The sequence below is a fragment of the Lagenorhynchus albirostris genome, chromosome 2 (assembly GCF_949774975.1).
Source record: "Lagenorhynchus albirostris chromosome 2, mLagAlb1.1, whole genome shotgun sequence".
NCBI classification, from domain to species: domain Eukaryota; kingdom Metazoa; phylum Chordata; class Mammalia; order Artiodactyla; family Delphinidae; genus Lagenorhynchus; species Lagenorhynchus albirostris.
The window spans coordinates 40,575,906-40,601,779 of NC_083096.1; the positions used below are offsets into that span (position 1 = coordinate 40,575,906).

General features: G+C 39.9%; 1 protein-coding gene across 15 annotated transcripts in view; it reads right to left on the reverse strand.

Annotated features, from left to right (window-relative positions):
• The window catches only part of LOC132509720 (uncharacterized), a 93,510-nt gene extending 69,694 nt beyond the window's left edge, over positions 1 to 23,816 (reverse strand). For 11 of the 15 annotated variants that reach the window (XR_009537123.1, XR_009537118.1, XR_009537126.1 and 8 more), the window contains exons 1-2: positions 23,693 to 23,808; positions 22,358 to 22,508 (exon numbers count right to left, since the gene is read on the reverse strand). Coding sequence is in view for 3 of the 15 variants with exons in the window: in XM_060131073.1 (XP_059987056.1) it covers positions 23,693 to 23,800 (108 nt within the window). In the remaining 12 variants the exon portion in view is untranslated. Of the gene's footprint in view, positions 1 to 22,357; positions 22,509 to 23,692 lie in introns of all 15 variants that reach the window. The other 4 variants (XM_060131073.1, XM_060131127.1, XM_060131063.1 and 1 more) reach the window with 2 other exon arrangements.
• Positions 23,817 to 25,874: the final 2,058 nt, after the last annotated feature.

A 25,874-nucleotide genomic window follows, 5' to 3' on the forward strand; every position in this document is an offset into this window, starting at 1 on the left:
AGGAGCTCTGATGTCTAAGGGCAGGAGAAAATGGAAGTCCCAGCTCAAGAAGAAAGGAATTCACCCTTCCTCCACATTTTGCTCTATTCAGGCCCTCCATGGATTGGGTGATGCCTGCCCACATTGGTGAGGGTAGATTTTCTTTACTCACACTACTGATTCTAATACTAATTTCCTCCGGAAACAGCCACACAGACACACCCAGAAATGATGCTTTTCCAGCTATCTGGGCATCTCTTGTCCCAGTCAAGTTGACACAATTAACTATCACATATATTTTGCAGATTAACCTCTTATCAGATATATGGTTTGCAAATATTTTCTCCCATTCTGTAGGTTGCCTTTTTACTGTTGATTGTTTCCTTTGTTGTGCATAAGTTTTTAGTTTGATGTAGTTGTATGTATGTATGTTTTTGCTGCCTGTGCTTTTAGTGTCATATCCATGAAATCATTGCCAAGACCAATGCCATGAAGATTTCCCCCTGTTTTCTTCTAGATGTTTTACAGTTTGGGGTCCTACATTTAAGTATTTAATTCATTTTGAGTTTATTTTTGTGTATGGTGTAAGAGATGGGTCCAACTTCATTCTTTTGCATGTGGATATCCAGTTTTACCAGCACCATTTGTTGAAAAGACCATCCTTTCGCCACGGTATATTCTTGGCATCCTTATCAAATTCAGTTCACTGTGTATGCATAGATTTATTTCTGTGCTGTTGGATTGATTTGCTAGTATTTTATTGAGGATTTTTTGCATCTATATTCATTAGGGATATTTCATTTAGTTGTTTTTTTTTTTTTTCCTTGTGGTATCTTCATCTGTCTTTGGCATCACAGTAATGCTAGCCTCACAAAATGAATTTGGAAGTGTTCCCTAATCTTCAATTTTAGGGAGAGTTTGAGAAGGATTGGTATTAATTCTTCTTTAAATGTTTGGTACCCAGAAAACTACTAGAGCTAATCAATGAATCTGGTAAAGTAGCAGGATACAAAATTAATGCACAGATATCTCTTGCATTCTTATACACTAACAATGAAAAATCAGAAAGAGAAATCAAGGAACACTCCCATTTACCACTGCAACAAAAAGAATAAAATACCCAGGAATAAACCTACCTAAGGAGGCAAAAGACCTGTATGCAGAAAACTGTAAGACGCTGATGAAAGAAATCAAAGATGATACAAACAGATGGAAAGATATACCATGTTCTTGGATTGGAATAGTCAACACTGTGAAAATGACTACACTACCCAAAGCAATCTACAGATTCAATGCAATCCCTATCAAACTACCAATGGCATTTTTCACAGAACTAAAACAAAAAATTTTACATTTTCTATGGAAACACAAAAGACCTTGAATAGCCAAAGCAATCTTGAGAAAGAAAAATGGAGCTGGAAGAATCAGGCTCCCTGACTTCAGACTATACTACAAAGCTACAGTAATTAAGACAGTATGGTACTGGCACAAAAACAGAAATATAGATCAGTGGAACAGGACAGAAAGTCCAGAGATAAACCCACGCACATATGGTCACCTTATCTTTGACAAAGGAGGCAAGAATATAAAAGGGAGAAAAGACATCCTCTTCAATAAGTGGAGCTGGGAAAACTGGACAGCTATGTGTAAAAGAATGAAATTAGAACACTTCCTAACACCATACACAAAAATAAACTCAAAATGGATTAGAGGGCTTCCCTGTTGGCGCAGTGGTTGAGAGTCCGCCTGCCAATGCAGGGGAAACGGGTTCATACCCCATTCCGGGAGGATCCCACATGCCGCGGAGCAGCTGGGCCCGTGAGCCATGGCCGCTGAGCCTGCGCGTCCGGAGCCTCTGCTGCACAATGGGAGAGGCCACAACAGTGAGAGGCCCGCGTACCACAAAAAAAAAAAAAAATGGATTAGAGACCTAAATGTAAGGCCAGACACTATAAAACTCTTAGAGGAAAACCTAGGCAGAACACTCTTTGACATAAATAACAGCAAGATCTTTTTTGACTCCTCCTACAGTAATGGAAATAAGATCAAAAATAAACAAATGGGGGCTTCCCTGGTGGTGCAGTGGTTGAGAGTCCGCCTGCTAATGCAGGGGACACGGGTTCGTGCCCTGGTCCGGGAAGATCCCACATGCCGTGGAGCGGCTGGGCCCGTTAGCCATGGCCGCTGAGCCTGTGTGTCCGGAGCTGTGCTCCACAATGGGAGAGGCCACAACACTGAGAGGCCCATGTACAACAAGAAACAAAAACAAAACAAAACAAAAAACCAAATGGGACCTAATGAAACTTAAAAGCTTTTCCACACAAAGGAAACCATAAACAAGATGAAGAGATAACCCTCAGAATGGGAGAAAATATCTGCAAATGAAGCAACTGACAAAGGATTAATCTCCAAAATATACAAGCAGCTCATGCAGCTCAATATCAATAAAACAAACCCAATCCAAAAATGGGCTGAAGACCTAAATAGACATTTCTCCAAAGAAGACATACAGACTGCCAACAAACACATGAAAAGATACTCAACATCACTGATCATTAGAGAAGTGCAAATCAAAACTACAATGAGGTATCACCCTCACGCAGGTCAGAATAGCCATCATCAAAAAATATACAACCAATAAATGCTGGAGAGGGTGTGGAGAAAAGAGAACCTTCCTGCACTGTTGGTGGGAATGTAAATTGATACAACCACTATGGAGAACAGTCTGGAGGTTCCTTAAAAAACTAAAAATAGAACTACCATACAACCCAGCAATCCCACTACTGGGCATATAGCCTGAGAAAACCATAATTCAAAAAGAGTCATGGGGCTTCCCTGCTGGCGCAGTGGTTGAGAGTCCGCCTGCCGATGCAGGGGACACGGGTTCGTGCCCCGGTCCGGGAAGATCCCACATGCTGCGAAGCGGCTGGGCCTGTGGCCCACGGCCGCTGGGCCTGCGCGTCCAGAGCCTGTGCTCCGCAATGGGAGAGGCCACAACAGTGAGAGGCCCGCGTACCGCAAAAAAAAAAAAAAAAAGTCATGTACCACAATGTTCATTGCAGCTCTATTTACAATAGCCAGGACAGGGAAGTAATCTAAGTGTCCATCGACAGATGAATGGATAAAGAAGATGTGGCACATATATACAATGGACTATTACTCAGCCATAAAAAGGAATGAAACTGAGTTATTTGTAGTGAGGTGGACGGACCTAGAGTCTGTCATACAGAGTGAAGTAAGTCAGAAAGAGAAAAACAAATACAGTATGCTAATACACATATATGGAATCTAAATACACATATATGGAATCTAAAAAAAACGGTACTTATGAACCTTGAGGCAGGGCAGGAATAAAGACACAGACGTAGAGAACGGACTTGAGGACACGGTGTGGGAAGCGGAAGCTGGGACGAAGTGAGAGAGTAGCACTGATATATATACACTATCAAATGTAAAATGTATGGCTAGTGGGAAGCAGCTGCATAGCACAGAGAGATCAGCTCGATGCTTTGTGATGATCTAGAGGGGTGGGATAGGGAGGCTCAAGAGGGAGGGGATATGGGGATATATGTATACTTATAGCTGATTCACTTTGCTGTACAACAGAAACTAACACAACATTGTGAAGCAATTATACTCCAAATAAAGATATAAAAATAAATAAATAAAAGGAATTTATGCTGTAACAATAAAAAATGTTTGGTAGAATTCACCAGTGAAACCAAACTTGTTGGGAAGTTTTTGATTACTGATTCAATCTCCACACCAATCATGAGTTTGTTCAGACTTTCTATTTCTTCATTACGTAGTCTTGGTATATTGTATGCTTCCAGGAATTTACCCATGTCTTCTAGGTAATCCAGTTTGTTGGCATATAATTGTTCATAGTAGTTTCTTGTAGTCCTTTTTATTTCTGTAGCATTAATTGTAATGTCTCTTCTTTCATTTCTGATTTTATCTATTTGACTCTTCTCTTTTTTCTTAGTCTGAGGATTCATCAATTTTATCTTTTAAACAAAACCAACTTGTAGTTTCACTGACTTTTCTCTTTTTTTCTATTTTCTCTTTTGTTTATTTCTGATAAAATGTTTATTTCCTTCTTTATGCTGACTTCGGGCTTAGTCTGTTATTCTTTTTCTAGCTCCTTGAAGTGTAGTTAGGTTGTTTGAGATCTTTCTTCTTTTTTAATGTAAGTATTTATCACTATGAACTTTCTTCTTAGTATTTCTTTTGCTGCATCCCATAAGTTTTGGTATATTATTTACATTTTTGTTTATCTTGAGGTATTTCTAATTTCCTTTTTTGGTTTCTTCTTTGGCCAAAAGGCTGTCCAAGAATGTGCTGTTTAATTTCCACATACAGGTATCCCCAACTTTTTGAAAGTTCGCTTTACACCACTTCACTTTTATGAAAGACTTACATTAGTACTTGTTTTCACTAACCTAAAGAAATCTGAAGGGGGTTTTCACTTTTACAAAAACAAAAAAACGTAAAGTGAAAATAGCATTCAGCACTTGTTTTTCAGTGAGCCATTACAGAGGCAGTGCGCACCCCAAGCAGTGAGAGAGGCATCACAAAGCTTCTTCCCTGTAAACTTTATTCAGCATCTTGACATCAAACTACCACAGCTTTGAACTGTGCCTGTGAGCATCTGTGCTTTATCTTAATTCATTTTGTGCATCCATTATCAAGATGTGTCCTAAGGTAACTGCTTCTTCACTTTACACCATTTTGGCTTACAAAAGGTTTCATAGGAACACTATAGTTTCAGATAGTGAGGGAAACTTGTATTTGTGAATTTTCCAGTTTTCCTTCCACTATTGATTGCTGGTTTCATTCCATTGTGGTCAGAAAAGAAACTTGACACAATTTCAATTTTCTTAAATTTGCTAAGACTTGTTTTGTGACCTAACATGCGATCTATCCTGGAGAAAGATCTGTGTGCACTTAAGAATGTGTATTCTGCTGCTTTGGGTAGAATGTTCTGTATATGTCTATTAGTTTCATTTGTCATAGTGTTTGTTGTTCAACTCTTCTGTTTCCTTACTGATTTTCTATCTGGATGTTCTATCCAGAAAATGGGATATTGAAGTCTCCTATGATTACTGTATTGCTGTTTATTTCTCCCTTCATTTCTGCCAATGTTTTCTTTATATAGTAAGGTGCTCTGATGTTGGATGCATATATTTATAACTGTTGTATCTTCCTAGTGGATTGACCCTTTAATCATTATATAATATCCTTTGTCTCTTGTGACAGTTGACTTAAAGTCTATTTTTTCTGATATATGTATAGCACCCCACCACCACCACCACCACCCTCTTTTGGTTACCATTTGCATGGAATACTCTTTCCTTCCCTTCATTTTCAGCCTTAAAGTGACTTTCTTGTACACAGACATAGCTGAGTCTTTCTTTTTTTAATGCATTTAGCTACTCTGTGCCATTTTATTTAAAATAATTATTAATAGGGGAAAGTATACTATTGCCATTTGTTAGCTGTTAGTCCTGTAATTCTTTTGTCTGTTTTTTCCTCTCTTTTTGTCTTCCTTTGTATTTAGATTTTTTGTATTGGTATGCCATGATTCTTTTCTCTTTTTTTCTGTAACTTCTATACGAATTTTTAAGCTGTGTGTAGTTACCTTGGCACTTACGTAAAATATCTTACAGTGGATTCTTGGGGGCATTATAGGAAGGCCAGGGAGATCAGGAGAGGCAGGTGCGAGGAGCCATCTGGGAGAAGTGAGAGAGGAGCAGAAGGCATCTGCTCCACCCATTGGGGCCCTGGGAGCCTGCTGAGCTACCAGGCCAGCCCCCCTGACCTCCAAGGCCCTCCCCTCTGGCCACCCTGGTCCTGAGGGCATAGAAGGGAGGCCGGGGAGATCAGGAGATGCAAGCAGGAGGGGCCCTCTCAGACTGGAGGAGCAGGAGAGGAGAGGAGGGCGTTTGCCCTGACCACTCGAGCCCAGGAAGCCTGCTGGGCTCCCAGGTGAGGTCCCCTGCCCTCTGAGACCAGGGGTGGGGAGCACGCCTGAGCCCCTTCTGTTCCTTAAGCCTAAGCCCCACCCCCACAGCCCCCAGGGCCTTTTCCAGCCCTGTGGGTCCTAAGCATAGGCCCCTCCCACTGCCCAAAACTTGCCCTTGCTTAGGCCCCGCCCTCCACAGCCAAGCCCTTCCCCCCCCAATTATTTTTTCTTTTCCCTCCTCTTTCTTACTATTGTGGTACTGATATACCTTCCAGTTGTTGATTCATCTATATTTTTATATTGTTTCTAACATATCTGTTAGTTTCCTAGCCTAATTTTATTTTTTACTTTGTTCTTGTTCTCTTTTATTTTTTATTTATTTACTTTTTGGCCACCCCACATAGTTTGCAGGACCTTGGCTCATGAGCCAGGGGTCAGGCCGAAGCTCCTGCAGTGGAAGCTCCAAGTCCAAACCACTGGACTAACAGAGAACCTCAGACCCCAGGGAATATTCATCAGAGTGAGGTCTCACAGAGTTCCTCATCTCAGCACCAAGACCCAGCTCTACCCTACCCAACAGCCTACAAACTCCAGCACTGGAAGCCTCAGGCCAAACAACCAGTAAGACAGGAACATAATCCCACTCATAAAAAAAAAAAAAAATGTCACAGATGAAGGAGCAAGGTAAAACCTACTAGACCAAATAAATGAAGAGGAAATAGGTAATCTACGTGAAAAAAGAATTCAAAGTAATGATAGCAGAGATGATCCAGAATCTTGGAAATAGAATGGAAGCATGGATTGAGAAAATACAAGAAATGTTTAACAAAGGTCTAGAAGAACAAAAGAAAAACAGAGATGAACAACACAATAACTGAAATGAAAAATACACCAGAAGAAATCAGTAACAGAATAACTGAGGCAGAAGAATGAGTAAGTGAGCTGGAAGACAAAATGGTGGAAATAACTGCCAAGGAGCAGAATAAAGAAAAAAGAATGAAAAGAATTGAAGACAATCTCAGAGACCTCTGGGACAACACTTAATGCACCAACATTCAAGTTACAGGGGTCCCAGCAGAAGAAGAGAAAAAGAAAGGGTCTGAGAAAATATTTGAAGAGATTATAGTGGAAAACTTCCCTAACATGAGAAAGGAAATAGTCACCCAAGTCCAGGAAGCACAGGGAGTCCTAAACAGCAGAAACCGTAGGAAAAACACACCAAGACACATATTAATCAAACTAACAAAAATTAAACACAAAGAAAAAATATTAAAAGCAGCAAGGGAAAAACAACAAATAACATACAAAGGAATCCCCATAAGGTTATCAGCTGATTTTTCAGTGGAAATTCTGCAGGCCAGAAGGGAGTGGCAGGATATACTTAAAGTGATGAAAGAGAAAAACCTACAACCAAGATTACTCTACCCAGCAAGGATCTCATTCAGATTCGATGGAGAAGTCAAAAGCTTTTCAGACAAGCAAAAGCTATGAGAATTCAGCACCACCAAACCAGCTTTACAATAAATGCTAACGAAACTTCTCTAGGTGGGAAACACAAGAGAAGAAAAAGATCCACAAAAACAAACCCAAAACAATTAAGAAAATGGTAATAGGAACATACATACCAATAATAACCTTGAATGTAAATGGATTAAATGCCCCAACCAAAAGACAGAGACTGGCTAAACAGATACAAAAACAAGGCCCATATAAGTGCTGTCTACAAGAGACCCACTTCAGACCTAGGGACACATACAGACTGAAAGTGAAGGGATGGAAAAAGATATTCCATGCAAATGGAAATCAAAAGAAAGCTGGAGTAGCAATACTTGTATCAGATAAAATAGACTTTAAAATAAAGACTGTTATAAGAGATAAGGAGGGACACTACATAGTGATCAAGGGATCAATCCAAGTAGAAGATAAAACAGTTATAAATGTTTATGCACCCAACATAGGAGCACCTCAATACATAAGGCAAATGCTAACAACCACGAAAGGAGAAATCGACAGTAACACAATAGTAGGGGACTTTAACACCTCACTTACACCAATGGACAGATCATCCAAACAGAAAATAAATAAGGAAACACAAGATTTAAATGACACAATAGACCTAATAGATTTAATTGATATTTATAGAACATTCCACCCAAAAGTGGCAGAATATACTTTCTTCTGAAGTGCACATGGAACATTCTCCAGGATAGATCACATCTTGGGTTACAAATCAAGCCTCAGAAAATTGAAGAAAAATGAAGTAGTATCAAGCATCTTTTCTGACCACAACACTATGAGATTGGAAATCAATTACAGGAAAAAAAAACTGTAAAAACCACAAATAAATGGAGGCTAAACAGTGCACTACTAAATAACCAAGAGATCACTGAAGAAATCAAAGAAGAGATAAAAAATGCACAGAAATAAATGAAAATGAGAACATAACGACCCAAAACCTGTGGGACGCAGCAAAAGCAGTTCTAAGAGGGAAGTTTATAGCAATTCAATCTCACCTCAAGAAACAAGAAAAATCTCAAATAAACAATCTAACCCTACAGTTAAAACAACTAGAGAAAGAAGAACAAGGAAAACCCAAACTCAGTAGAAGGAAAGATCAGAGCAGAAATAAATGAAATAGACACAAAGAAAACAATAGCAAAGATCAATAAACGAAAAGCTGGCTCTTTGAGAAGGTAAACAAAATTGATAAACCCTTAGCCAGACTCATCAAGAAGAAAATGGAGAGGATGCAAATTAATAAAATTAGAAATGAAAAAGGAGAAATCACAACTGACACTGCAGAAATACAAAGGATTATAAGAGACTACTACAAACAACTATATGCCAATAAAATGGACAACCATGAAAAAATGGACAAATTCTTGGAAAGGTACAATTTTCCAAGACTGAATCAGGAAGAATTAGAAAATATAAACAGACCTATCGCAAGTAATGAAATTGAAACCATAATTTAAAATCTTCCAACAAACAGAAGTCCAGGACCAGATGGCTTCACAGCTGAATTCTATCAAACATTTAGAGAAGAGCTAACACCAATCCTTCTCAAACTCTTCCAAAAAATTTCAGAGGAGGAATACTCCAAAATTCATTCTGCAAAGCCACCATCACCCTGATACCAAAACCAAAGATATCACAAAAGAAGAAAATTATAGACCAATATCACTGATGAACACAAATGCAAAAATCCTGAACAAAATACTAGCAAACAGAATCCAACAGCACATTAAAAGGATCATACACCATGATCAAGTGGGATTTATCCCAGGGATGCAAGGATTCTTCAATATATGCAAATCAATCAATGTAATACACCACATTCACAAATTAAGAAATAAAAACCATATGATCATCTCAATCAATGCAGAAAAGCTTTTGACAAAATTCAACACTCAGTTATGATAAAAACTCTCCAGAAAATGGGCATAGAGGGAACCTACCTCAACATAATAAAGGCCATATACGACAAACCCATAGCAAGCATCATACTCAATGATGAAAAACTGCAAGCATTTCTACTAAGATGAGGACAAGGATGTCTGTCCACTCTTGCCACTCTTATTCAACATAGTTTTGGAAGTCCTAACCAGAGCAATCAGAGAAGAAAAAGAAATAAAAAGAATACAAATTGGAAAAGAAGAAGTAAAACTGTCACTGTTTGCTGGTGACATGATAGTATACATAGGAAATCCTAAAGATGCCACCAGAAAACTACTAGAACTAATCAATGAATTTGGTAAGGTTGCAGAATACAAAATTAATGCACATACATCTCTGGCATTCCTATACACCAACAAGGAAAAATCAGAAAGGGAAATGAAGGAAACATTCCCATTTACCATTGCAACAAAAAGAATAAAATACCTAGGAATAAATCTGCCTAATGAGGTGAAAGACTTGTACTCAGAAAACTATAAAACACCAATGAAAGAAATCAAAGATGACATAAAGAGATGGAGAAATATACCATGTTCTTGGATTGGAAGAATCAATATTGTGAAAATGACTATACTACCCAAAGCACTCTACAGATTCAGTGCAATCCCTATCAAATTACCAATGGCATTCTTCACAGAATTAGAACAAAAAATTTACAATTCGTATGGAAACACAAAAGACACCGAATAGCCAAAGCAATCTTGAGAAAGAAAAACGGAGTTAGAGGAATCAGGCTCCCTGACCTCAAACTATACCACAAGGCTACAGTAATCAAGACAGTATGGTACTGGTACAAAAACAGAAATACGGATCAATGGTAAGGGATAGAATGTCCAGAGATAAACCCACACACAAATGGGCACCTAATTTATGACAAAGGAGGCAAGAACATACAATGGAGAAAAGACAGTCTCTTCAGTAAGTGGTTCTGGGAAAACTGGACAGCTACATGTAAAAGAATGAAATTAGGACACTACCTAACACCATACACACACAAAAAAACTCCATATGGATTAAAGACTTAAATGTAAGACCAGATACTATAAAACTTTTAGAGGAAACATATACCACAGAAAGATCTTTGACATAAACCACAGCAAGATCATTTTTGACCCACCTCCTAGAGTAACAGAAATAAAAACAAAAATAAACATATGGGACTTAATTAAACTTAAAAGCTTTTGCACAGCAAAGGAAACCATAGAGAAGCCAAGAAGAGCACCTTCAGAATGGAAGAAAATAATTGCAAATGAAACAACAGACAAAGGATTAATCTCCAAAATATACAAAGAGCTTATGGGGCTCAATATCAAAAAAACAAACAATCCAGTTAAGAAATGGGTGGAAGACCTAAACAGACGTTTCACCAAGGAAGACATACAGATGGCCAAGAGGCACATGAAAAGATGTTCAACATCACTAATTATTAGAGAAATGCAATCAAAACTACAATGAGGTATCACCTCATGCTGGTCAGAATGACCATTATCAAAAAAGCTAGAAACAATAAATGCTGGAAAGGGTGTGGTGAAAAGGGAACCCTCCTACACTGTTGGTGGGAATGTAAATTGATACAACCACTATGGAAAACAGTATGGAGGTTCCTTAAAAAACTAAAAATAGAATTACCATATGACCCAGCAATCCCACTACTGTGCATATACCCCGAGAAAACCATAATTCAAAAAGAGCCATGTACCACAATGTTCACTGCAGCTCTATTTACAATAGCCAGGACATGGAACCAACCTAAATGGCCATCAACAGATGAATGGATAAAGAAGATGTGGCACATATATACAATGGAATATTACTCAGCCACAAAAAGAAACTAAATTGAGTTACTTGTAGTGAAGTGGATGGACCTAGAGTCTGTCATACAGAGTGAAGTAAGTCAGAAAGAGAAAAACAAATACCATGTGCTAACACATATATATGGAATCTAAAAAAAAAAATGGTACTGATGAACCTAGTTGCAGGGCAGAAATAAAGAGGTAGACATAGAGAATGTACTTGAGGACATGGCGTGGGAGGGGGAAGCTGGGGCAAAGTGAGAGTAGCATCGACATATATACACTACCGAATGTAAAATAGTTGGCTGGTGGGAAGCAGCAGCATAGCACAGTGAGATCGGCTCAGTGCTCTGCCATGACCTAAAGGGATGGGATCGGGGGATGGGAGGGGGCTTAAGAGGGACGGAATATGGGGACATGTGTATGCATATGGCTGATTTGCTCCGCTGTGCAACAGAAACTAACAGAGTATTGTGAAGCAATTATACTCCAATAAAGATCTAATAAAAAAAATTTTTAAATCACAGTAGCATACTACTGTTCACACTTTATGAGAAAAATATTTCTGTCAGAACAAAAAAGTTAAAAAATTAAAAAATAAAGGTGATAACAACAAGTTCAATCACATACAAAAACTGCATAATTTAACATCTCCCACACACACTTTATGTTATTGTTGTCACAATTTATATCTAAGTATCTTTATTTATTATTTTTTACATTTATTACATTTACATTTATGTTTACCACAGTTTCATACTTTCTTATGCTATTATGTTGCTATTTAGCACACTTTCATTTCAACTTGAAGAATTCCCTTTAGCATTTCTTGTAAGGTAGGTCTAGAAGTCATGAGTTCCCTCAGCTTTTATTTGGGAAAATCTTTAGCTCTCCTTCATTTCTAAAGCACAGTTTTGCTGAACAGAGTATTCTTGGTTGGCTTTCTTTTTTTTCTTTCAGCATTTTGAATATATCATTCTACTCTCTTCTGGCCTGCAAGGTTTCTGCTGAAAAATCCACTGATAGTCTTATATGTGACGAGTTACTTTTTTCTTATTGCTTTCAAAATTCTCTTTGTCTCTGACTTTTGACAATTTGATTACAATGTGTCTCAGTGTGGATCTCTTTGGGTTTATCTTAATCTTTTTTTTGGGGGGGGGCGGGGTGCTTCTTGGATCTGGACATCCATTTCCTTCCCCAGATTTGGGAAGTTTTCAGATATTATTTCTTTTAATAAGCTTTCTGGTCCTTTCTCTCCCCATCTCTTCTCTTTCTGGGACTCTCATAATGTGTATATTAATCTATTTGATTATAAGTCCCCTAAGCCCCTTAAGCTTTCTTCACTCTCTTTCATTCTTTTTTTCCTCCTCTGACTGAATTATTTCCAATAATGACTTGTCTTTGAGTTTGTTGATCCTTTCTTCTGCTCTTGAACCCCTCTAGTGAATTTTTCAGTTCAATCATTGTGTTTTTCTGTTCCATGATTTCTGTTTGGTACTTTCAAATATTTTCTGTGTCTTTGCTGAAACTCTCACATTGTTCATGCATTTTTCTCCTGACCTCAGTAAGCATCATTAATGAAAGTTATTTTGGATTCTCTGTCAGGTAAATATATAACTCCATTTAGTTAGGGTTGGTTTCTGGAGATTTATCTTACTCCTTTGTTTGGAAAACCTTTGCCTAATTCTTCATTTTCCTTGTCTCTCTATATTGGTGTATGTGCATAGACAAAGCAGGCATCTCTCCCAGTCCTCATGGACTGGCCCTGTACAAGAGAAGACTCCCATCAGTCAGCCCTTCCAGAGATTCTGGGGACCTGTACCACCGCTTTCCCTCTCCAAGAAGCAGCAGGAAGTTACAGCTTTGTCCACTCGCTCTGTGCTGTACTAGGGGTAGCAATTGTATCTATTAGCCCAAACCACAGCCTATCTCCATTCTCTCCTAAGCAGCTAGATTGCATCAGATCTATCAGAGTTCCAAGACTGGCAAGACAGATTCTAGTTCTTTGATCAACCCCAGAGAAGTTGGTTCTCTGTACACATGGATCTACTCTTTCCCTCCCAAGGGGTAGATGAGAGCTAAAATTTTTCATCTGTTCACTCTATGCTGAGGAGGAAAAAGGATCTATGACATCTACCAGCCCAAACCTCTGTCTCTATTCTCCATTGGGTAGCTAGACTGTACCAGACCCCCCAGAGTTCCAAGACCTGCAAAACAGAAGCCAGTCCTCTGGGGAGCCCCCTTTGAAAAGCTGGGGTGCTGGAAACACAAACCAATGCCTTCCCTTTCCTGGGAGAAGCTGGGAGCTATGGCGTCTCTTCCTGATTATATGGCACTATGCTGGGGGCAGGGATGATGGTGAGAAGGTGTCCTGAATCTCCCTATTGGCTTAGGTGAGCCTGGTTTTGCACTCAGCCAGGGTACAAGAGCCTTTCATTTAATTTCTGGATTTCTCACAAAGTGAATTTGTTCATGAACTGTTGCTGAATTGGTGTGTTTGTTTGCAGGGGAAGAAGGGTCCAGGGCTTCCTACTTTGCCATCTTGCTGATGTCACTCCTGAAAATTTTTAATGTATAGATTTTTCTGAAGTCATAATAGTTTGCTAAATTTGGGGAAAACTTTACAAAGGAAAAAACTCTTTAAAATCTGTGACATTTTCTCACTTACAAAGATTATTCCTAAATTTATGAGTTATAGTTACAGGAATATGTCAATCAGTACTTCAGAGACCATTGTTTATAAGTCATATTAAATTTGCGAAAAACATTTTTCTATTTTTAAAGAGAGCCAAAAATTAATAGTAGTCTTGAAAAATAAAAAAACTGGCTAGATATGTTTTTATAGCAATGCTAAATGTAGATATAACTGTGAAGAAATATTATTTCATTGAATCTCCATTTAATATATAGTAATTTACTTCAGGTGAGAATAAAAATGTTACCAAGGACTCTATCGGACTACCGTGGCATTTTCCAGGCTTCAATTTCAAACACTTCTAGACTCTTCTAAAGACAACAGAAATGCTAGCACAGTAATAATGGGCCTGTAAGTGGCAGGCAGGCAGTTTATTACTTTGAAAAATAATCATTAATAAGCTTCCTGGAAAAGAAAAGTTAATAATACTATACAAACAGAAGTCTACTTTTAAGGTTTTGAATTTTAGGATGTCAGTGATTTAGCTATTTATGTGTAAATAAACATATTCTACTGGACACAAAAGAGATAATAGCACAAAAATTTATCTTTCTAAAGGTTAGCTCAAAATCTATTTTAAAAATATATTTCTTATGCAAATCAAAACTACAATGAAGTATCACCTCACACAGGTCAGAATGGCCATCTTAAAAACTCTACAAATAGGGCTTCCCTGGTGGTGCAGTGGTTGAGAGTTCGCCTGCTGATGCAGGGGACACAGGTTCGTGCCCCGGTCTGGGATGATCCCACATGCCACGGAGCAGCTGGGTCCATGAGCCATGGCCGATGAGCCTGCACGTCCGGAGCCTGTGCTCCGCAGCGGGAGAGGCCACAACAGTGAGAAGCCTGCGTACCGCCAAAAACAACAACAACAACAAAAAAAAAGTCTACAAATAGAAAACTAAACATCTATATGTAAAAGAATGAAATTAGAGCATTCTCTAACATCATACACAAAAATAAACTCAAACTGGATTAAAGACCTAAACGTGGTTGTGCAGTGGTTAAGAATCCACCTGCCAGTGCAGGGGACATGGGTTTGATCCCTGGTCCAGGAAGATCCCACATGCCGTGGAGCAACTAAGTCCGTGTGCCACAACTACTGAGCCTGTGCTCTAGAGCCCACGAGCCACAACTACTGAGCCCACATGCCACAACTACTGAAGCCCGCGTACCTAGAGCCCACGCTCCACAAAAAGAGAAGCCACTGCAATGAGAAGCCTGCACACCACAACAAAGAGTAGCCCGCACACCACAACGAAGAGTAGCCCCTGCTTGCCGCAACTAGAGAAAGCTCACACATAGCAACAAAGACCCAGTGCAGCAATGAGGCCCAATGCAGCCAAAAATAAATAAATAAAAATTTTTAAAAAAGACATAAATGTAAGACCAGATACTATAAGACTCCTAGAGGAAAACATAGGCAGAACACTCTTTGACATAAATCACAAATGTATTTTTTTGGATCCATCTCCTAAAGTAATGGAAATAAAAACAAAAATAAACAAATGGAACCTAATTAAACTTAAAAGCTTTTGCTCAGCAAAGGAAACCATAGACAAAATGAAAAGATAACCTATAGACTGGGAGAAAATATTTGCAAATGACGTGAACAAGGGATTAATTTCCAAAATATGCAAACAATTCATACTGCTTAATATCAATAAAACAAACAACCCAATCAAAAACTGGGCAGAATACCTAAATAGACATTTCTCCAAAGAAGACATACAGATGGCCAACAGACACATGAAAAGATGCTCAATATCGTTATTAGAGAAATGCAAATCAAAACTACAATGCAGTATCACCTCACACCAGTCAGAATGGCCATCAAAAAGTCTACAAATAATTAATGCTGGAGAGGGTGTGGAGAAAAGGGAACCCTCCTACACTGTGTTGGTGGGAATGAAAATTGGTGCAGCCACTATGGAGAACAGTATGGAGCTTCCTTAAAAAACTAAAAATAGAGTTACTATATGATCCAGCTATTCCACTCCAGGGCATATATCTGGAAAAGACAAAAACTCTAATTTGAAAATATGCATGCACCCCAATGTTCATAGCAGCACTATTTACAATAGCCAAGACATGGAATCAAGCCAAATGTCCATTAACAGATGAATGGATAAAGAAGATGTGGGGTGTGTGTGTGTATGTATATATATATATATATATATATATATTCACATATATACACACACACAATGGAATATTACTCAGCCATAAAAAGAAGGAAATAGTGTCATTTGCAGCAACATGGATGAACCCAGAGATAATCATACTAAATGAAGTCAAACAGAGAAAGACAAATGTTACATGATATCACTTATATGTGGAATCTAAAATATGATACAAATAAACTTATTTACAAAACAAAAACAGACTCACAGACATAGAAAACAAACTTACGGTTACCAAAGGGGAAGGTAGTCGAGGGATAAATTAGGACTTTGGGATTAACAGATACACACTAGTATATATAAAATAGATAGGGACTTTCCTGGTGGTCCAGTGGCTAAGACTCCATGCTCCCAGCACAGGGGGCCCTGGTTTGATCCCTGGTCAGAGAATTAGATCCCGCATGTCGCAACAAAGACCAGTGCAGCCAAATAAATAAATAAATATATTTTTTAAGATATTTAAAATAGATAAACAACAAGGACCTACTATATAGCACAGGGAACTATATTCAATATCTTGTAATAACCTATAGTGGAAAAGAATCCGTAAAAGAATATACATATCGCTAAATCACTTCACTGTACACCTGAAACTAACACAACTATAGTCAACTATACCTCAATGAAAAAATTTTTTTAAAGAATTAAGCTATGAGCAAGACACTGTGCCAAGTGCTTTAATCTCAAATTCTCCCTCATAGAGGGTTTTTGGGTTTTTTTGGTTTTTTTGCAGTACGCGGGCCTCTCACTGTTGCGGCCTCTCCCATTGCGGAGCACAGGCTCCAGACTCGCAGACTCGGCGGCCATGGCTCACGGGCCTAGCGGCTCCGCGGCATGTGGGATCTTCCCAGACCGGGGCACGAACCCCCCGTGTCCCCTGCATCGGCAGGCGGACTCTCAACCACTGCACCACCAGGGAAGCCCCCTCATAGAGTTTTAATGAGACATGTATTTTGTTTCATTTTTTTTATTCTGACTTTTATAGATAGGAAAACCAATGTTAAGAGAAATGAATTTGCCTGAAGTTTCATAGCTAAATGACAAAGGCAGTATTCAAATTTAGATCCAACTCTAAAACCTAGGTTTTTAAATGAGTTTTAAGTTTTAATCTAGTATTAAAAATACTCTCAAAATTTACTTGAGAAAATCCAAGTCATTCTCAGATCACTCTCTGCTCAGCTTGAAACCATCCAAGTGAAAGTAAAATTTCATCCATTTAACAAATATTTCAGCTTCTTTTCTATGGAAGAGATGGTAATAAACAAATGAAGATGACATGGTCCTTGCCGTTGCTTATTTCAGGTGGGCAGAAACAATATTCCACTTTTAATATTCACTGAAAAGACTAAAATACAAGCTTGCAAGAGAAAATGTCTTAAGGATTTAGGCACATCGGGATATTTGGGGAGATGGACATAGAGTGAAGAAAAGTAAACATACCTCAGGGAGATGGACTAAAACACAATAAAATCAGTCCTTTATGTTTTGTTTGTAACACTTCTACCCAATCATTTTAGAGTAATATATTCAAAATCTTAGGTTTGTTTCCATTACATTTTCCTTCCCACTAAAGTTATCATCCAGCTTACAATAATGGCCCCCAAACCAGTGTACCAGCTATGTTTTTTAAAGTCTTATTTCATTAATTTACTTTTAAATTCTATTTTCAGGAAAATGATTGACTACAACAGGCACAAGTCAGCTTTCTGGGGTGGCGGAAATGTTCTGCCTTTATTGTGGAAATGATTATATGACTGTGTTTGTCAAAATTCATAGGTTTTATACCTAAAATGATGAATTTTACTACATGTAAATTACCTCAGTACACACCCGACTTAAAAAAAAAAAAAAAAAACCGCCTGAACTCTTAACTACCCAGCTAAAAATAAAACAAAATTTAAAACACAATTTACAATTTAGGTTACAAGACCAATTTTATTTTTATAACTAAAGCAGGTCTAGTAAATTTTTGTATTTATTTATAATGCTAATAATCCAATGTTATATAATTCAATAAATATATCAATATTTTAAAATAGGATATTAAAATGTTATATTTTTTAAAAATAAGGATTTGGATTGCAAAACATTTATTATAACCATAATGTTGTTAAAGCAATGCTATTTTTTTTTAAATCTCAGAAAATAACAATCTAAGTCTCTTAAAAATTTCAAAGATTTAAACTTCCAGAATACTACCATAAATCCTGCTTACATAGTATGCTGAAAACTCCTCATTTAATACTTAAGGGCAAAAAATTACCAGCTAGCTTCATTACTTGATAGATTCAACTGCGTTCTAAAACATAATCGTAGCTCAGCTTCCAAAAAAGGCAAAGAAAAAGAAATGATTGTTTTCAACAAAACTGGGTTTTAAAAAAACACTATTAAGAACACAGAAAAGGGTAATTAAGTGATGTCTCTTCTTTATTAAAGCTTCAATAGAAGCAAATACACCCAAGAAACTATTTACAAAGGACCCAGCCTCAGAATTGTTTTAGAGACCAAAGTCACTTCCCTGCCACTGGAATTCGGCTTGTAAAAATAGTACCAAATTACACATCAAACTTCTCAGATTTTTATGATTCCTACTTTAATACCCTCTGTTTTTATTCTCCCAGACATACCAAAGGCCACCAAGTCAATTTAAATTAGGAGAGGTAATGTAATTCCAAGCCCTGGAAAACCTAGAAGAAATATACTGTTTAACAAGAAGAGTTCTCTTGCCTTGATTAAAGTAATATATCTGTGGCAGATGTCAATTGTCAATCAAAAAACACATACCTGATTTTTTTCTAATATGGGAGAGGAATGTGTTTTTATTTGTGGCTTTGATAAAAATACCCTTTTAAGTGTGTTGTGCTTGGTAAATTAACTTCTGGAAGAATCAACTATCCCTTAAGTGATAATATGTGACAACTCTCTGTAACAACTGCCCTCTCTCAAAGCAGCTCATCTTCCAAAATCTATCTTAAAATTTTCAGTTTTAAAAGCTTGTCAGGCTTGACTGTATCTCTTGAATGTCAATAAAAATCTGATTTTGTCCATGTGTTTTTTTGAATGTTTTCTAATGTTTTTATCTTAATAATACATAACAATGAAAAACAGCATAAATATCTATGAGACAGAAAGTATGCAAAGCATTACTTTGTTAGGAATGACTATCTGGATATTAAAGGACAATTAACTTGCTAAAAACAAATGCTCTGAAACTGTTCATGAAAAAATGCTGAAGGACTGGCATAATGATATCCACGATAACTGTATAAGATGTCCTAGGATGCAGGAGAACAGTGCCAATTAGGCAAAAATTACCCTAAGAATTTTTATTCTTTCTAAAATGGTAACCAAGTAAATAAATTTAATAAACAGTATTTATTAAAAGTACATATCATGGAAGTACTTTTAAATAAGCAATCTCTGGGATGTGGGTTCACAAGACACAACCAAGTGAAATCCCTGCAGTGAGTTCCTTCTTTTGGGGGGAGGGGTAGAGGTTAGAGTTCTAAAATGACAGTGACAATGATGGCAGGAGTCAAGAGTAAACGATAAGAAAGGTTGGTCCTAAGGAGGGAGCTGAGAGAAGGGAAGCTCACGGGCTCGCTGGGCTGTACCATCAGGGCTTGGTGTCTTCAAAGATGTCAAGGAAGAGGATGAAGAAGGAGTCAGGTAAGACTTGCTAGTGTGGTGGGAATTAGTTCAGAGTTACATGCATAGAAAATCAGAACGCTTGGAGTATAATCAGGAGGCTGGGAAGTTATTGTAAGGAAGAAAATGGCTGTGTTGTGTGTGCTATTGGGAAAGGGATTCTGAGTTGGTTACTGATATTCAAACACCTACACTAATTAGGTGTTCATCTGGTATGAGTGGGGTGAACTTTGATAGACATTCCAGGTGAGAGGGGAAAAGATCCAGGGTTAAAGCTACTTTGCGAAACCTAGAGTGGGAGGGAGACATTGTGAAATAACATTAAAAGCATGAGCTTTGGAAATCAAATGGATCTGAATGATAATTTATTTATTAACCAGATATTTGGTCAAATATTATTCTGGGCGTTTCTGTGAGGTGGGTTTTCAATGAGATTAACACTTAAATTGGTAGACGACTAAAGTAGATTGCCCTGTATAACGTAGGTGGCCCTCAGCCAGTTGAAGGCCTGAAGAGACAAAAAGGCTGACTCCTCGAGTAAGAGGGAATTCTTCCTGCCTCATGGCCTTCAAACTGGAACATCGGCTTTTTCCCGCCTTTTGGACCCAGAATGGAATGATACCTTTGGCTCTCCAGATTGCAATTCACCCTGCAGATTTTGGGACTTGCCAACCTCCATAAGCAAATGAGCCAATTCCTTATATCCTTATAATAAATCTCTCTATATATGTATATATTATATATACACACACATGTATCCACATCCTATTGGTTCTGTTTCTTTGGAGAACCCTAACACAACCTGGGTTCAAATCATGGCTGTTTCTTAATAACTATGTGACCTTAAGCAAGCCCTTTAACCTCCCTGAGCCTATAAAATGGAAATATTAAAAATCCATTTAGCACAGGATTGTAGCAAGGATTAACTGAAATAATTTCACAAAGCATTGAGCACAGTATCTGACACATAGTGATCAATAAATAGAACTTGTTGTCGACATTATTTTTATTATTATTACAGAAGGCTCTCTTTTGAGGAAAAAATGCAGGTAAAACAGGACCTAAAGATGTATTTTTGGTGAGGGTGGTAGGAACATGTGTAGGAATTGTCAAAGCTTTACCTAGTCAACAGCAAAGAGTCCCTTGTTCTTTCCTTCTAGTGTTCTCCCCTATTTTCACGAAAGCTACTTCTCTGTTTCATCTCTCTCATGTAACTCTTTGTATGGGAAAATTCAGCTGAACCACTTTCTAAAACCCTAATTAAAATCTTGTTAAAAGGGCTTCCCTGGTGGTGCAGTGGTTGAGAGTCTGCCTGCCGATGCAGGGGACGCGGGTTCGTGCCCCGGTCCGGGAAGATCCCACGTGCCACGGAGCGGCTGGGCCCGTGAGCTATGGCCGCTGAGCCTGCGCGTCCGGATCCTGTGCTACGCAACGGGAGAGGCCACAACAGCTAAATCTCTCATAGCAATTTATTTTGCTGTCAGCCTTTCATAAAATTAAGTGTGGTATCAATTCCAGTTTACTAAGAGTTCTGGCTAGTAACGCTTTACTGTAAATATCCCCTCCTTTTGACAATTTTAAGGAAGAGAATAATATCTTCATTTTATATTCTTAAATCTTTTCTCAGGATAAGCATGAAATATCATTGTGCAGAAACTGATTCCATTTCAAATGTAAACATTTCATTTAGCAACCAGTCTTAACTATCCACAGATGCAGTGGAGGTTCTGAAATTCCCATTTTTTAAAAGAGTAAAGACTGGCCAATTCCTCTGTGAAAAGATAATGCCAGTGTGTGGATTAGTTCTGGCCTGGAGAGCAGACAAAGTTCTATCATCTTGCATCTAAAACTGCAGCACACTACTGAGATCCCAAAATAACTTAAGAGTCTGGTCGTTGGTTTTATTTGCCTTGGCTCCTTCCTCATGGGTGGTGGTGGTGGGACTGGGGGAGAGGTTAAGGTGGGCCTGGAAAAGAAGGGAACTATGTCCCCTACAGCAGCAATATAGGTCCACTGCCCAGTCCTCTCAACTATAAAAAAACCTCTCCCTTCCCCAAATGGGCAATCTGGTTTGGAAAACTCACATTTACTCAATGAAACAAAACTACAAAAACTGTAGCTCTTACTACATGCTAGCCCTATTCTAGATGCTAGAGATACAAAGATAGATACTAGTTCATAGCCCCAAGAGTTTAGTCTAGTGGGAGAAACACATAAGTGAACGATCACAGCACAGTGAACAACCGAATAACAGATGTGACTCAAAGAAAGCAGGGACTACTTGGGGAAAGGGAAGACTTCACAGAAACGCTAACAGGCTGTCTTCAGGATGCAGGTGGTCCATTCCAAGGTTAGTATTTTTAAAGCAAGAACTCAATTTCCAGACTAAAAACCTTAATTTCTGAATGTGAAAACTTTACGTTCAGGTTCTTATAATCTATTATATACACACACGACAATAACCCACACAAAGGGAAATTTGCTCAGTTTGAGAACATGATTCATCATCATTCACACCTGCTCAATTTAAGTCCCTCCCCAAATACGCATTACACTGAGGAATATGTGGTAGCAACTCCCCAAAATTAGAACAGAGAGACTTTTGTTGCTATAGAACAATATAAAACACTACACATACCTCTGGATGTATTCAGTTGTTGGATTGTAAACTATTAGTCCTTTTTAAACTGTTAAGATGGATACCGAATAAGGAATAATGCCCTAAACTCTTGCAGTTTCCATATTTATATCTGAAAAATCTCCAATTTACCAAGGCCAATGTGGTATTTCTGGAAAAAAAAAATGAAAACTACACATTTAATTTATGGATTTCTGTCATTCATTCATGTCATAATGCTAAAAGCTACCTTTATTCCACAACTTTCCACCATTTCTTTCTAAGAAAAGGGCATATGAAAAGGTTTTTTTTTAAGGTTTATAGCCTTCAAAAGCTTGCATTACAAATTTGAATGATCCAACAATTAGAAAATGTTCCCCTACTACCATCTGACATTCCCAGTTTATCATTCTATTTAATATTCTTTTGTAACATCTAACACCCTTCACCTAATAAGGTCAAAGGTTCCTTGAACACTGTTTTATAAGCTGCCTACACAGACAATCCCTGTGAAACCTGAGGATGCCACACCAACAGAATGCAGGTCACTGTGATACGTCAGACCGCTCTGCAAAGTCAAAATTGTAGTTCACTTTACGCTGACAGCTTCTTTCCATAACTCCCTCCCCGCCTCCGGCCTCCCCCCGCCCCAAAGAGCGGGAAAGTGTCGATTTTATAAGACGTCTGGCCCTGCTTCCTTTAAAACGAAGCTTTTATCTGATTCCTGGAAGGTCACCTCGGTACTCCCAGGGCTCAGGATGCAGCGCCTGTTTTGGGCGCTGTCTCCTCAACCGGTGACCTTCAGACCTCTGTGCTTAGCCCGACCCCTGGACAGCCTTCACACCACCGAAAGCACCATCCCTACCACTGCCACTGATTCAGACACGGCGGCTCAGTGGGGGCCCGGCCGCCCCCCCCAAAGCACTGTTGGCGACGCCGGACAAGCCCGGGGCCCCGCTCAGAAAGGCTGAGCGACCGCCCCACCGAGGTCACCTAGGACCGACGCCCCGATGGGCTCGGTCCACACCGCCTGCCCGAGCCCTCGCCGAGCCCCGCTCCTGTTCTGACTTCAGTCCACACCGCACCCCATCCACCAGGGAACTTTACAGAACCCTAGCCCTCTCTGGGAAGTCCCGAGTCGCATTTAGGAGGGAACCCCAATTCGTTTATTGAACGCCTACGCTGAGCTCAGGGCTGGGCAGGCACGCGGAGGAGACCCTTCGCCCTGGCCTAAGGAAGCGCCGGCGTTCCAGCGACTCGGGCCGGGACCCGTCCTCCAGGAGGACCAACAGCGGGGCAGCAAGGGACCGGGAGAACCGCGCCCCCAGCCCCCATGTCCCCTCTGCCCGCCTTTACCTCGCCGGACCCCACCAGGGCCGCCGGAGCTAAAATTAGAAACAAGCGCGACGCGCGCTCACGTGCACTCTGCGCAGCCGGGCCAGGGCCGCCGGCCGGGTGAGTCATGGCTCCGCCCCCACCCACCGAGGACGCGCTGACGTCAGCCGCTTCCCCGAAAGGTGACGTAAGCGCGCCTCGGGAAGGCCGCTAGGCCGGCCGTAGAACGTTCACTGAGTTTCGATGCCTTAAAGGGACCAGTCCTCAGATCGTGAAAAACGTGGGGAGATGACCCCAATCACCCATCCGTAGAGTCGGAGCCCGTTTTATATCCCTTTGTACTGAGAAAAGTTGATTGTTGAGATAGGGATGAAAAAACGAGAGCAACTGAGCCTCATTGGAGGCTCCCAGAAGCCCCAGAACCTCCTCCTGGAAGCCCTCCTTGATTAACCAGAATCTGATCTTGACCCAAAAGTCAGGAAGTTTTCCGTGGCCCTTGACTTCCTACCCCTTCACTTATAGCCCCTGCCCATAGGCTTACACCTCTACTGATGAGAAAGGCTGTGGTTTGAATGTTTATTGATGTAATTCAACAACTTGGGCCAGCTTGGCCCTTGTGTCACTGTTTTTGACTCTATCCAAACTCTCTCATTAGTTGTGTGACCTGAAACAAGAAACTCTAGATGTGAAATTTGTGAACTGGTATCCAATCCTCCTTTTATGCCTATGTTGCCTGTGGAAGTTCCCAGAGGTAGGAACCCTGTCCAGTGCTTCATCATTCAGCACTATCGCATCCTCACAGGGAGCTAACAATTCACTGAGGTTTACTATGTGGCAGATATGTTCGTTATCCTCCCTCCCATATCTCCTCTCTGAGGTGGATGTTATTGTTCCCATTTTACGGATGAGGAAGGAAATCAAGGCACAGCAGGGTTAAGTATGCTTCCCTAGGTTACACAGCTAAAGACTAGCAAACTGAAAGTCACTTCCAAGTCAGCTGTACTCCAAGTCAATGTTTCTGGTGATAAAGGTGAGCTGTGAAATGTATGTTTTGTTCTGGGTGTATTGAGTCCCATAGAACAGCTTTCACCCTTTAGTGCAATCCCAGTGCTTCTGAACAAGTAACTCACAAGTAACCCCTGCCTGAAGATGCCCAGAGCAGGAGGGCTGGGCCTCAAGGCCTGGCAGACAGTCAGGTGAGTGAGAAGGCACTCCCTCTCAAGTGCCTGTCCTGTACTTGCAGGACCCTGAGAGCAAGTGCCTCCTTCTTGAGGTTTTCGCCCTAGGCACCTCACTCACCGCACCCTAGTCCCAGCCCTGCCACACCCACCCTTGACTTTTTTCTCTCTTGAAACTAGAGAGGACATCCTGCTTACTGCGCCCTGGCCTGGCACACTAGTGGCCAGTTCTACCCAAGTGCAGAAGAAACCTTGTTTCTCCTCCATCATAATCCCCTCTCTATAAAGCAACAGAAAATTTCCTATTGGAACAGTATAGTCATGCCAAGAACAAATGAGATGACAACAGCTTCTTAAAGTTTTGAGCAAAATAATGCTGCCTGTGTACTGGAAATGAAGCCACTGTTACCTTCTGACAATCATTACTGGTCCTTGGCTGAGTGTCACAAGCCCATCCTCAGGCCACACCTGCCAGATCTACCAGGAGTACCTTCCTCCCCCCAGCTCACCCCTCAATGACATTTAGAACTGACCCCTCTCCCCGCATCCCAGGGCTCCAGCCACCACCAAGCTCTCTTCTCTTTGTGTCCCCTGCGCCTTTCCCCTTGATCATGCTGTTGAAGTCACTGCCCACTGCTCTTCCTGTTCTCTAGGTTTCCTGGAGCCTGTGACCAAACACCTTGTGTGTGCTCCCATTGCAGCCTTGGCAGGAGATGGAAAAAACCACAGGCAGCCTCAGCTGTGGGCAGTGGCTTCTCCCTCTGTATTGGCTCTGGACGCACAGATAAAGGAAGCTTAGAGCAGTATGAGACCTTCAGGCCAACCAGGCCAGCCCTTGTTTTACAACTAGGGGACTAAGGTCCAGGTGAGGTGATGTGCCTGCGGTCACATGGCCTGTTATGTAGAGTCCTAATCACTTGACTTCCAGCTCGCTGCTCTTCTCATGGATCACACCTCTGTTATGAGCCTCAGGTGGAACAGTGAGCATATATGTGTGTGAGAAACTATAATACATCATATACATG